An 11,802-nucleotide genomic window follows, 5' to 3' on the forward strand; every position below is an offset into this window, starting at 1 on the left:
CAAATGAGGTTTTCTTTTTCTTTGTTAAAACTAAAATATTTCACACCAAATCCCTGCTTAATGTTACCTTCTCTTTTTTTCTTATTAGATTAAAGAACAGGAAAACAAAACTCATTCAAACTGGGTATGCTGTACAGACTATATCAGTTTGTTCAGGAATGTGGCTTGCATGTCAATATTTAAATTTTAACTTGATTTCGTAGGTCAATGCTCGCAACGCTGAGCGGGCTTTGAATCAAGAGAAACTTGAATCATCAAAACTGCGTGAAAAGTAAGTGAAACCTAGACTGACAGTATTAATTTCTCATTTCCCCTCTTTTTCTCCTCCTTTGAGGAACAATTGTTGCTGTAGAAGAATCCCTTTTACGCATTTGAAAGCAGTTGTAATTGAAGTTGGGTTTGTTTTTTTTTTGCTCCTGCCTTCACAGGTTGGCAGGACTGACATCTCAGCTGAATGAGCGACGCGCTCCTCTCTTCAGACCCAACTCAGGACAAGCTGCTGGCGTTTGTCAAGGTGAGCTGGCCTCACATACCCACTCTCTTATTTTAGTAATCATGATGGTTGCCTGGTCTACAAGACTGTTTAGAACCATATGCCCCGTTCAGTTGTGGGTGTGGTTCAAGTTCTGACCTGAGCTTTAAGGAGGTCTCTACAATTTTTTGATCACAACAGGCGATTCATATGGGCCCTCCCCAGTGAGTGGGGGGGCGCCATCCCCGCCGTTAATGATCGAGGGTCCCAGGCGCCCTCCCTCTGCCCCTGTGGGTCGAAGAATTGACCCCTATGGTGAGTCCAGTGGATTCCTTCGTCAGCTTTTACTCCCTTGCCCGGTCACCTCTCCACTTCAACCTTCATCACTGTTTTTCCTCTTCGACCTTTCTTCACTCTCAAATTCTTCAGGTTTTTGTTTTTCTTCCTCAACCCATGAAGATTTGTTTTGCTCTTGCCCCCTCTTCTCTCCAAAGATCCTACATAGTATTTGTTTTTTTTTTTTTATTGTGAATGCATTTTGGATGAAGATGCTTGGCCTTGAGTAGTGATGTTTATTCTGTTTATTTGTTGAGTCAGATTGTATGTTCTCTACTGTGGAATGCCTGCCCTCTTTATACCCAGAAGTTGTGCAGGCAGTGAGAGGTTGTTATTATTTATTCATCATTCAGCATCTTGTTCTTGCTGCCTCTCAGGTCCACGCCCTCCATCGGACCCACACAGTCGTTATCCTGACAACAAACACATCCCTGGGATGGGTAAGACTGTTGCTGAGCTCTGGAGGGCTGTGGTTTGCTTTTGAAACCTCTATACTGCTGCTGAAGATTTGTCTTTTTTTTTTTTTTTTTCTTTTTAGACATGTCAGGCCCCCGTAGCTCATCACCCGCCAACCTGGATGGCTCTGTAAGTCTCATTCCAATATATAAAAAAAAAAATTTAAGCCATCCTATTCCCCACCCCTCCCTCCTTTGTGTTGTTGGTCTGCTGTTGGGCATAAGCAGTTTATAAAAATAAATATTGAATTACACTACATGCAAGTTGCCAGCAAAGTTTGGTGCATGAAACATGAAAAATAATAACCATGCAATACCATGTATACCAGCAACAAACTAATGGACAGTGAATGGAGTGAGGTTCCACATACATACATACACTGTGTGTGGCATCTAAAAAAATATTGATTAATTAATGATCGCTGTTTTGTGGTTGACTATGGCCTCTTCTTAGTCAAAAAATATTGAAATAAGAGTCATGTAGTATTCTGGTCACTAGCTGTCAGTAATGTAACATTGATGAGATGATAGCTTAACACTGCATGGAGTTAGCCATGGCACATCCGACACAATAGGGTAAAAAAATATTTTGCCATTCTGTGTGGAAGTTGTACATTTTTGGTTTCTTTGTCCTTTTTCCCTACTCCGTTTGAGGTGACAAAAAATAAATTGGAGGCTAACTAGTTAGCTTGGTAGCTTGCTATATGGTATTAGCAGTGGTCGTCTTATGTCCCTGCAGTATCCCATAGCCTGGGCATTAGTGTTTGCGCAAAATGGTGTAAACAAAGAATAATAGGAGTGTAAAGGTGACTATAAGGGTGTTATTTAATGTCCACAGGGCTCTAATAATGGTAAAAACTGTATTTAGAAAATCATAAACAGGTTTTCTATGCTGTAACTATGAAAATATTCAGTTTTATTAATATTGAATCCTACTTTTCAGAATTAATTTATCGCGGTCAGGTCTTGAACCAATTCACCGCGATAAACAAGGGATGACTATCTGCTTCATAACACACGTCATATGGACATACCACAACTGACTTTATCGCACAATTAAAATGCACCTATTCACCAATATTGTGATATTAGATGGACAATGATTTGAACATTATCTTTAAAATCAGCTCACACTGAGCCCAGGAAACATCATGAATGTTTTTTTTAAATTGCCCGTGTACACAACACTTGTAAGTCAATAACTCATTGTTCAACCCAACACCACAGATAGATTGCAGTCCTTCGGGAAACTGATTCTGAGTGCCTTCCAGGTGTTAACTCCTAAAAGAAGCATATTACAGTGATTCTTTTCATAATTAAACATGGAGTATTCAGGGATATGTATTGAAATACCCATCCATCATGCCTGCCTTTACTACCTTTTGTATTATATGTCCTGAAGCAGACGCAGGAAGTAGATGCACAGATAACAGACGACACTCAGGTTGACGCCTCCAAAGAGGGTCCAGAGCCAGTGAGTAAAGAGGCTGTTTTTGGGTCTCTGTGCTCGGTGTGAAGGTGATTGATAGCTGCTCCCGCCCCACCCCCCTACTTCTTAACCACACTTGGATATAGTGCATCCTAATGGGCTTGGCTGCATGTTGTGTTTTTAACACCACAACAAGCAACAGTTGTTTCAACACCTAACTGCTGCAGGGCTCATGCGATTTTGATATGAAGGTGTTGTTGACATTTGCAAGTGTTTCAGAGGTTTAATCAATCTGGTGCGTGTGTTCTCTCCAAATAATCATGGTTTGGGGTTAGTGGGTTTTTTTTATGGGATTGCTCTGTATCCTAAAATAGTGTCCTGAGTTAATAAATTAGAAGCTGACAATCTGGATCCAAACACATAACCACACGGGTGTCCAAAGTTCTCCCACTGAGGGCCGCATACAGACAAATTAAAGGATGCAGGGACCACTTTGAAACATTTTGTACAATAAAGATGCTAAAATTAATATGTCGGTCAATATATGCTAAGCTATCTGAACAAAATATCGACATCTTAGCTTTGTGTTATAGGTGACAAGGCAAAAAAGCACAACAAGCAACCTGCAGACACAAAATGACCCCCGGGCTGCACTTTGGACACCCCTGCTTGACCACATGTTGAACCACATCAACTTGCCGTTTTCTGTCTTTTAGGGCCCTGGATCTTTCCTAGCATCACCCATTAGAGACTCGCCTGGCCCCCTTGGTCAAGGACCTCCACCGGGTCCAGGACTCCATGATCCACTTTTCCCTCCAGGACCACATGGCCGGCTGCCACCTGGCGGGCCCTACAGACCTCCAAGGCCACCTCTCTACCATCCAACACCAGGAGCCCACGGTCCTCCTCCAAATGTGCCTCTCCCTCCTCCTGGACCCCCGCTGCCAGCCAACGGCCACCCTGGTTTTCCTGTACCAGGACCCATGGTAGGAGAGTTTGGACCTCGTCCCGCCAATGGACACACATTCCACCCTAGGCCTGGTCCCGGCCATGTCATTGATCCTCGAGGTCCTCCGCCGCCACATTTCCGTCCACCTCATCATTTTGGGCCGATGCCTCCGCTGCATGGTATGTTCCGCCTGTATTCATGTTGTGCTTTTTCTTTTGTCCTAACACAGTGCAATGCCAAATAATATAACACTAGAAACACAATCTCATTGCTGTACTGTCTTTTTAATGCAGGTCCTCGTGGAGTCATGGGACCGCGTCCACCTTTCCCTCCTGACATGCGCTTCCCAGGACCACGTGACCACCTGGGCCCTCCAATGGACTTGCCTCCAGGTGTCCTGCCACACCCTGGTCGCAGTGAAGCCTTTGGTCATCCTGGAGCTCGCCCCAGTCAGGACCCGCCCCCAAAGCAGGAGGCCTCTCAGGACTCAGCAAGGTCAGCCATGGTGGAGCCTTAAAAATGCAACCAACTATGGCAGTGAACTTGAACACTCCCCATAAAGCTGTCCTGTTAGCCACAAACATTACATCTATATTCCATGAAATAAAAACAGCAGAGACATTTATAAAAATAAGGTCCTTAAATTAAAGCATCATCAAAGATCGTGTGGGAAATTCTATATACTTAAGAGCTGAGAGGGTTGCCACTTTTTTTAACATCCTATTGTGCAATAATGTCAGAGGGTTTGCATTCTTTAAAAAGAAAAATATAGCAATGATTTTTAAAGATTTTTTTTAATGACATTTCCTGTGGAAATTATTTTTTAAAAAAAGGGAGGAAGGAGATTAGCTAGCTTTTAAGCATTTCAGGATCCACCATCATTTTTCTCAAAGCAAACTTTCCTCTGGAGCCGACTGTAAAGCAAATGTGTAATTTGATGGCCAGATGTATAACTTATTTTACTATGTTGGTAGAACCTTTTTAATAATAAAGAATACAAAAACCGCTGGTCTTAACTTGAATACAGTTCACCTGCAAGAAGAATTTTGCAGCACCTCACAAAAAACGAGGATAGCTTCTCAAGGGACAATCCTAATGAACTGAAACTTGAAAATACTGTAGCGTAGTCAGTGTACAGCTTGCATAGTATCTTAGATTTTCTATCCACGGAAAATGACTCAACATAGCCATTATTGTCGAAATACCTGATTGTGTCTTCCCTACAGTCAAGCATGGGGCAGAGGGTGTATGAGTGCTGCCAGCTGAAAAAGTGAACAAAGTAAGCCAATGCACATTACCTAAAATGCCTTTTCTGTTTATTAGAAATGAATGTTTGATAAAATTCCGTCAGTCTTGTCAGTCCAAGCATACCATCACACGTCACACATTCAGTTACTGCATCTTCATCTGTTAGCGTATCTTACAAGTCATTTACAGTCCTGGACATTGTAACATTACAAAAATAAAATCTAAAATCAAGTATTGCAATAAAAATGAACACTTCTTACACACCACACAAGACCATAATTCAGACATACATTCCTTTAAAAAAAAAAAAAAAAAAATTCTGGGGTTAACATCCGGGTTAAATATATAACATGCAAACCACATTGCATTTTGTTGACTCATTGCTGCATTTTGTGAGAAACACATTTATGCCTAATGATGTGACATTGAAATTAGGTTTGTTATCAATACTCTACAAATGCCACATGACAAGTAGAAAATAAAGGTAATATAAAGACATAATAACTGAACCAATTTAAGTGCCGCTGCTGGAATCCATCGTGGTGTCCATGTTGAGCAAACACAAGTAAAAACACACTACAGGTGTAACTAAATGTTTAATTTCATAGAATGTTCTTAGATGTTATCCGCTGTCACAAAGAAACACTAGTGGCATATTAAGACAAAAATTTGTCATTGTCCAAATACATCTGGACCTAACTGTATGAAACTTTGTGCACAGGCTAAATTTATTTCAATAACAATTTTTTTTAATTACTGTATTTTACTTTTTTTGATTTATAAAAATTGGTGAAGGGGCAAAGCATGTTTTATTACTATTTTATATATGCTGTATTTTTTTTTAAATTAGTAATTAAGTAGTAATTTTAATTAAATAAAATGTGATGAAGGGTTAGGGCTTTTTTGTGTTTAATTTGTGTATTTTATATAAACTGGGCAATTAAAGCAGAGTTTAAATAAATCAAATTAGCTTTTAATTACCAGGGGTTTTATCATATTTGATATATGCTTAAGATATTTAATATTTGTTGCTCAGCCAATGTTTGAACCAAGAAGCATTAAATATTTTTAAATGTATATACTATTCTTAGTAATATATATTTTTATCTGGTGAAGGGGCAGAGCTTGAACCAGAAAATATCAAAATTAAATGATAAATATTTAACAGTTGGGGGAGGGGAAGTTTACTTTTTAGGCTGAATTTTACCAAAATTACAGGGCTGATGATTATGAAACCTGGGGGAGAAGGGGGCGGAGTTGGAACCAGGAACAGTAAAATACAATTTGATTTTAATTTATTAATGATATTTAATCATTATGAGAATTGGTGGGTGGGCAAGCAGAGCTTGAAACCAGGAAGTTAAATATATTTAGAGTTAATGCTGACACTTGCGTCACACTTGGTGGATATTCTCAAAGTTGCCTTTTAGCTTTAATACTTATTTACCTTCAGCATTGTACAGAATACTAAATTCCAATCTGGTAATTTAGCACCTACAACTGGCCTCAGGACAGGTCTGCCTTTTGATTCCATGACCATGCTGTGCTGAATCCCACACAAGTCCACTTTTTTTGGCAGCCTTTTGTAATGTTTTGCAGATTTCTGTTTCAAAGTCCAACAGCGCAAACAAGAGATATTGTAGGTGAGCACCTGGTGCTACGCTTGAAGGAAGACTGTCAATGAACTGGTTAGTGTAAATAAGTGTTGCAGCATGAAACATGTCCTCTAAATGACCATAACACTGTTTTTACAGCAAGCCTAAGGGGGGATGTAAGCGCCTCATTTGCAGGAAAGACACATACAGGAGATCCTCGCTATTGTGGTGGTTACGTTCCAAGACACCCAGTGAGTGGTGGAAAACCGAACAAAAAAAAAAAAAATCACAAAAAATTCCTGTTTTGGAAAACATGCCTCTCAGTTATTAATCACATTTGAAATAGATTTGTACACATTAAACAGTCTTACCGTATTGTACTTAAACGTGCAGTTACACATTGCATCTTGTTAAAGTGTCTTCCTGCTGGAACATGTTGAGTGAATTGACTTGTGCGACAGCGCCCCCCTGGGATTCATAGCTGCAGAAGTTTTCCCCCAGAGGGGATAACCCCCACAAACCACTTTCTATTTTAATCACCATAAACAAAGAAATTTGCGAATAGGCGGGGATCTACTGTATTGTGGCCCAACGTTTGGCTCAGTTCCCTTTTACTTTCTTAATATAGTTGTGGAAAAACATTATTCTGATTCAGTGGTAGCTGTATTGGACTTCTGTGATCAAGTTTGTATGTCTTAGCTGTCCTTGTGCAAGGTTTGGTGAAGATGGAGATAAAGTGGTTTCTTTGTGAGAAGCTGGAGTTTCTTCCTCCTAAAGTCTGTGGGCTTCTTGTACCTACAATCCAAAAAAAATATATATATATTTTCGGTAACATCACAACACAGCAGCAACAGAACCAATGTTGTAATGGGGCAAGCCGCAAACTGCTCAGCCAACATTGAGTTTCACACAAACATCTAAAAGCGCATGCAAAGATAGTTAAAGCTGATGGATTCTGACTCCTCATACTTCCAATGCATTTGCTGCCATTCATTTTTTTTAAAATGCACCGGGAGGTTGCCTACAGCCACAGCTGTTAATGCCAGTGTTTTTTGACCCAACCTAACTAGAGACCCCAATAACCCCCGATAACTGTAGGAGTTGCTGCCGTAAATTGCACAGCGGCATTAATCGGCGCATTTGCGGTGTGATGGGAGTAGTGTAGGGTGACTCACAGCTCGATCACGATGGGTCCAGGCTTGATCTCGTCCATTTCCAAGAACGCAAAACATTTTGTGCTGGTAAACCTCTTTTTGGGTTTGTAGTGCTTGAATTCAAAGAAAATGGCTGCTCCTGGAGATGAGAAGTTGATATTTGGACCACTTAAACATCCGCATTTGCATGGAAAGCTCTAACATTACATATTACAAACATGGCATTCTTCTTTTCATGTCACTGAACCAGAAAGTTTTTTTTGGAGGAATTTACCGTTGCTATACCAAAAAAAAAAATGGTACGGTCCTGTCATCTTACCATCCTGCGTGAATGATTAGCTGGCATTCCAATCTACTGCCTCACTCTAGCCAGATCGCACGCTGCTGACTGCAGAAACTTTGTGTTCACCTTTGGCAGAAGTCCATTCTACTTGCATTTTATTGCACTTTTGGGTAAGATATCGCTTCTAAGCATTTGTCTGCTGGCTTGCTTTAAAAGTATCAGATGTTACCTTTAGGTAATTTCTCCAGATGCCTTTGGATCTCTACATCCATGCTGAAATGAATGTAGATGTCCTCCTTCTTGGTGGCCACAGGGGTGTCCTGCATTGGGTTCAGGTCCACCCCGTTCAAATCTGCAGGCACAGAAACAGATTTTCAAAATAAAGTGGCACTAAATGAGACAAAGGATACATTGCGATAAAGTGGAGTTCACTACCTTTAACACTAATGCTCATGTAAGGGTCGATGCACTGCCCAGCATCTTTCAGACCAATTTTGTCTATTCTTATTGTCAGGAGCGTCATCCCAGGCTCGGAGGGTAACCGTGGCAACAAGGTACCTGCAGTGGACAAAGATGTCACAGTTTGTTCATCCATTCATTCTTGATACTGCTTGTCCTCATTAGGGTCACGGATGAGCTGGAGCCTATCCCAGCTGACTTTGGGTGAGGGGCAGGGTAAACCCTGGACAGGTCACCAGTCAATCACACATACGGACAATTTACAGTCTCCATCTATTCATCCATTGATCCTACCTTGTAAGACTGAATGAGGCAGGCAAGAAAAAGCGATGAAGCCATGCACAGCGCCAACAGAAAGGACAGAAAAACACAAAACGGCATTGGACATTGGGACACAACCAGGCAAGCAAAAGGGCTGGTACATTTATTATAACACTGCAACTGGCCGGCGTAAACGTACCGGGAGCTCTTGGAGGAAAAGCTGCAGTGGAACCCGCAAGAGCTGCGGCATCTTCCTCCTCCAGCTCCAGGTTCTCCTCTTCACCAGGAGCGAGGATTCTTCTGATAAAGATGAGAGAAAATGGTTACATGTTACACTCACTAGACTTTACTTGCAGCTTGTAATCTGCAGAATATTATTTTCTTTTTGTGGGCATTTGTGCTCCCTCTTTCTCAGTTATCTTTATAAGTTGATGTTTACATTGAATATTTTCAGTGGTACAGGAGTGATGGGGTGTAGCAGTTATTGCCGCACAAGCCTAGAGCGCCCTCTTGGGGCTGTCGGTGTGGGAAAAAAAAAAGTTGGTGCAGAGTATAAGTCGCAGGACCAGCCCAAACATGAAAAAAAAAAGGGTGACTTATAGTCCGGAAAATACGGCAATTGGTGAGGTTACGCCAAAACAATTACATTAAGATAATCTCATCGTGGACAAACTATCAGTTTGGTCTGGTCAGTATTTAATTACGGAGCCGAACATCCAACGTCGGTTGTGAAAGTAACATCACCACGGTACACCGCGGACATGTCTGCATCGTGGTGTTGCGTTTTCTATTTCTTGCAGGTGGCGGGAGTCGAGTGGCAACCGACTTTGAGGCGCATTACTGCACCTACCATGTTGAAGTGTGGCTCAGCGTTACGACTGTGATATCGGCCCGATCTCGTGGCGGAAGCCGATATTAACCGATCTTCAAAAGACCTGAAGATCGGATCGGGACATCCCTAGTACAATTATTTTTTTCATTTTGACACACTATTAACACACGGGACTTAAAATCACCCAAAAATCTACAATCAGTAGAGACTATTTTGATTTTGACTATTTACTATGTAAACAATAAATAATGTGTCCCAGTCGGCCACTCGATGACAATGTTTGCTTACCCTTCTCCCTCTGCAACCAAATGACTGTCCGTGTTTTGACTGATTGACAAGTTTCTTCCCCACCAATAGGAAAGTGGTGTCAACGTTTCATTGCATGTTTACTTACGCTTCTGAAGCGGTGCCTTCCTGCACCAAGACTGCATACAAATGACCACTCGATGATACAATAACAAAATCATAGTGAACATTGTTGATCACACATTTGGTTTTACTTGGCCCATTTTGACCATTTAAAGACTCGTGTGCAGGTTGAAGTCTGGACTCCTGGGAGTTAATACACTTGACATTATTTCCTTTCCAAACTCTTTAGGAACTTGGAAGTCAACAGTTCAACTTTGGGGCTTCTACTGTATTGTGCAATGCAAGCTCAAATATGGACTCACAATGAAGGGTGTTGTTACCTTAAGGGCACTGGTTGGACGTCGAAGGGAAATTCTTTGTTGAACGTCAGCAAGTTTTTGATAACTAAACAGAAAAAGGAGGAAAGACGTGAATAAGTGACATTAGAATGAGGAGAATCAGTCAACTGTGCGTTACTTACTGCTCTCCAGTTTCTTCAGGTCTTCCAACTTGAACTCTTCTGTTGCCTGTGTGCACTGAAACATAACACACGTACCACATCACATGAGGTAAGCACCATAGATAGCAAACCTACATCATTTGTACATAGCTACACTTAGGAGTAAATGTTAGTCATATTCATACAAACCTGCAAACTGGCACTTCTCATCTCCAGGCATGTTGCAATCTTCCCTAAGGTTTTCTAAAAATAGCAACCAAAGAAAATGTAAGTCTTGTGATAAATGCTGACTGTAGAAGAACACTTAAGTTGTCTACCTTTTGGTCTTCAGTGAAGTCTGAGGAGTTTGTTGACTGAACTTCTTTTTGCAGTTGCCGGGCAAGGCTAAGTTAAACAAAAAGAAACGCCCGCAATGTTAAAAGCTTGTACAACTTTATATTAACGTGTGGTTCTGCGCACCTTAACGCCCCCTGGTGGTCGCAGAAAATGCGTCACAATCTAAGTCTTTTGTTATTAGGCAGTTTTTAACTTAGGATGCGTAGTTGATGAAATGATGGTGACGTGTTATTTTGCTTTTCCTGAGGGATGGGTCTTTTTTTCTTATTAGAAAGCATTTCCTGTCAAACCACAGGAAACCCACCCATAACAATGAGAGGGTGTGGCTGATATTTCTCAATACTCTGAGGAATATTGTGAATGTCTGCACAGCATGTCACGCATGTAACACAATGCTGCATTAATAGCTTTGCACATACACACGGTGATCTACTGCAACAAATGCCACATCACGTCAAGGGTGGGAAGGCTTCACTGAAATGACTGACAGCTGTGGGGCCAACTTGTGAGATCTCCCGCTGACTCCCAGTACATCTGAGGAGCGATGCAGGGCTGCAAAGGGCAGGAAAGCGCTGCATGCATGCATGTGTGTGTGCATGTAAAAGGCAGTACATACATGTTTAATTCCAACTTACATCTGGTACTCGTCTATAGCCTCCACTAATTGTCCCCAAGAGTCAAAGTCTGTGCCTTTTCTGAAACTGGCGTGCCATTTCTGTAGAGTCTTGTTGACATCAGACATGATGGCAGGGCGGGTACCGGCGGCGCTCTCAGGACAGCATAGCCGAGGACGACGTTCATCTACGGTGCTTCGGGCTACAGCGTGTCCCGCTCGGTTTGTCTGCTGTCCGGGGGCCGCACTGACTCACACACCGGTAACACCCTGACCAGACCCGGACCAAGCCCTTTCTGACTGCTCACTGTAAAGTCCCATCCGCAAGGAAGTCAACGGAAGTCCCGCCTGGTGCTCGGGATGCGCGCGATTTGATAAACGGCGTAGCCCATACGGGCGGTTTTCGATAGCTGTGTCTCAAATCGCGCACTTCCACACTTACATGTATTATGCCTTATTGTCATTGACTACTTACGTTCAATAAGAAAAGGAGAAAAAGGTAACGAAGAAGAGGAAGCGGCTAAATATTACGATCGTCATTTCCGGTAACTGCGATAGTAATCAATTTCGAA

The 11,802-nt window shown here is 41.7% G+C and overlaps 2 protein-coding genes across 8 annotated transcripts in view; one reads left to right on the forward strand and one right to left on the reverse strand.

Moving 5' to 3' along the window:
* Window positions 1-10,046, forward strand: part of mia3 (MIA SH3 domain ER export factor 3) — a 23,332-nt gene extending 13,286 nt beyond the window's left edge. Inside the window, exons 20-32 of one of the 5 annotated variants that reach the window (XR_008566950.1) lie at window positions 89-124; window positions 204-271; window positions 429-514; window positions 674-787; window positions 1,186-1,248; window positions 1,347-1,393; window positions 2,666-2,737; window positions 3,409-3,820; window positions 3,935-4,136; window positions 4,868-4,920; window positions 6,489-6,577; window positions 8,436-8,475; window positions 8,546-10,043. Coding sequence is in view for 1 of the 5 variants with exons in the window: in XM_054761758.1 (XP_054617733.1) it covers window positions 89-124; window positions 204-271; window positions 429-514; window positions 674-787; window positions 1,186-1,248; window positions 1,347-1,393; window positions 2,666-2,737; window positions 3,409-3,820; window positions 3,935-4,136; window positions 4,868-4,907 (1,140 nt within the window). In the remaining 4 variants the exon portion in view is untranslated. Of the gene's footprint in view, window positions 1-88; window positions 125-203; window positions 272-428; window positions 515-673; window positions 788-1,185; window positions 1,249-1,346; window positions 1,394-2,665; window positions 2,738-3,408; window positions 3,821-3,934; window positions 4,137-4,867; window positions 4,921-6,488; window positions 8,523-8,545 lie in introns of those variants that run through there. The other 4 variants (XR_008566953.1, XR_008566952.1, XR_008566954.1 and 1 more) reach the window with 4 other exon arrangements.
* Window positions 4,861-11,711, reverse strand: aida (axin interactor, dorsalization associated). 3 transcript variants are annotated; one of them, XM_054761765.1, is made up of 10 exons: window positions 11,234-11,356; window positions 10,599-10,665; window positions 10,471-10,524; window positions 10,303-10,357; window positions 10,163-10,226; window positions 8,841-8,941; window positions 8,357-8,479; window positions 8,151-8,273; window positions 7,660-7,777; window positions 4,865-7,279 (listed from the first exon to the last, which is right to left on the reverse strand). In XM_054761765.1, the coding sequence occupies exons 3-10, from the start codon at window positions 10,489-10,491 to the stop codon at window positions 7,180-7,182; spliced, it is 705 nt and encodes a 234-aa protein (XP_054617740.1). In that variant the 5' UTR covers window positions 10,492-10,524; window positions 10,599-10,665; window positions 11,234-11,356; the 3' UTR covers window positions 4,865-7,179. The 3 variants fall into 3 exon arrangements, with proteins under 3 accessions (XP_054617739.1, XP_054617740.1, XP_054617738.1); XM_054761763.1 differs by having other exon boundaries at window positions 4,866-7,279; window positions 11,253-11,711; XM_054761764.1 differs by lacking the exon at window positions 7,660-7,777 and having other exon boundaries at window positions 4,861-7,279; window positions 11,253-11,711.
* Window positions 11,712-11,802: the final 91 nt, after the last annotated feature.

The sequence above is a fragment of the Dunckerocampus dactyliophorus genome, chromosome 19 (assembly GCF_027744805.1).
Source record: "Dunckerocampus dactyliophorus isolate RoL2022-P2 chromosome 19, RoL_Ddac_1.1, whole genome shotgun sequence".
NCBI lineage: Eukaryota > Metazoa > Chordata > Actinopteri > Syngnathiformes > Syngnathidae > Dunckerocampus > Dunckerocampus dactyliophorus.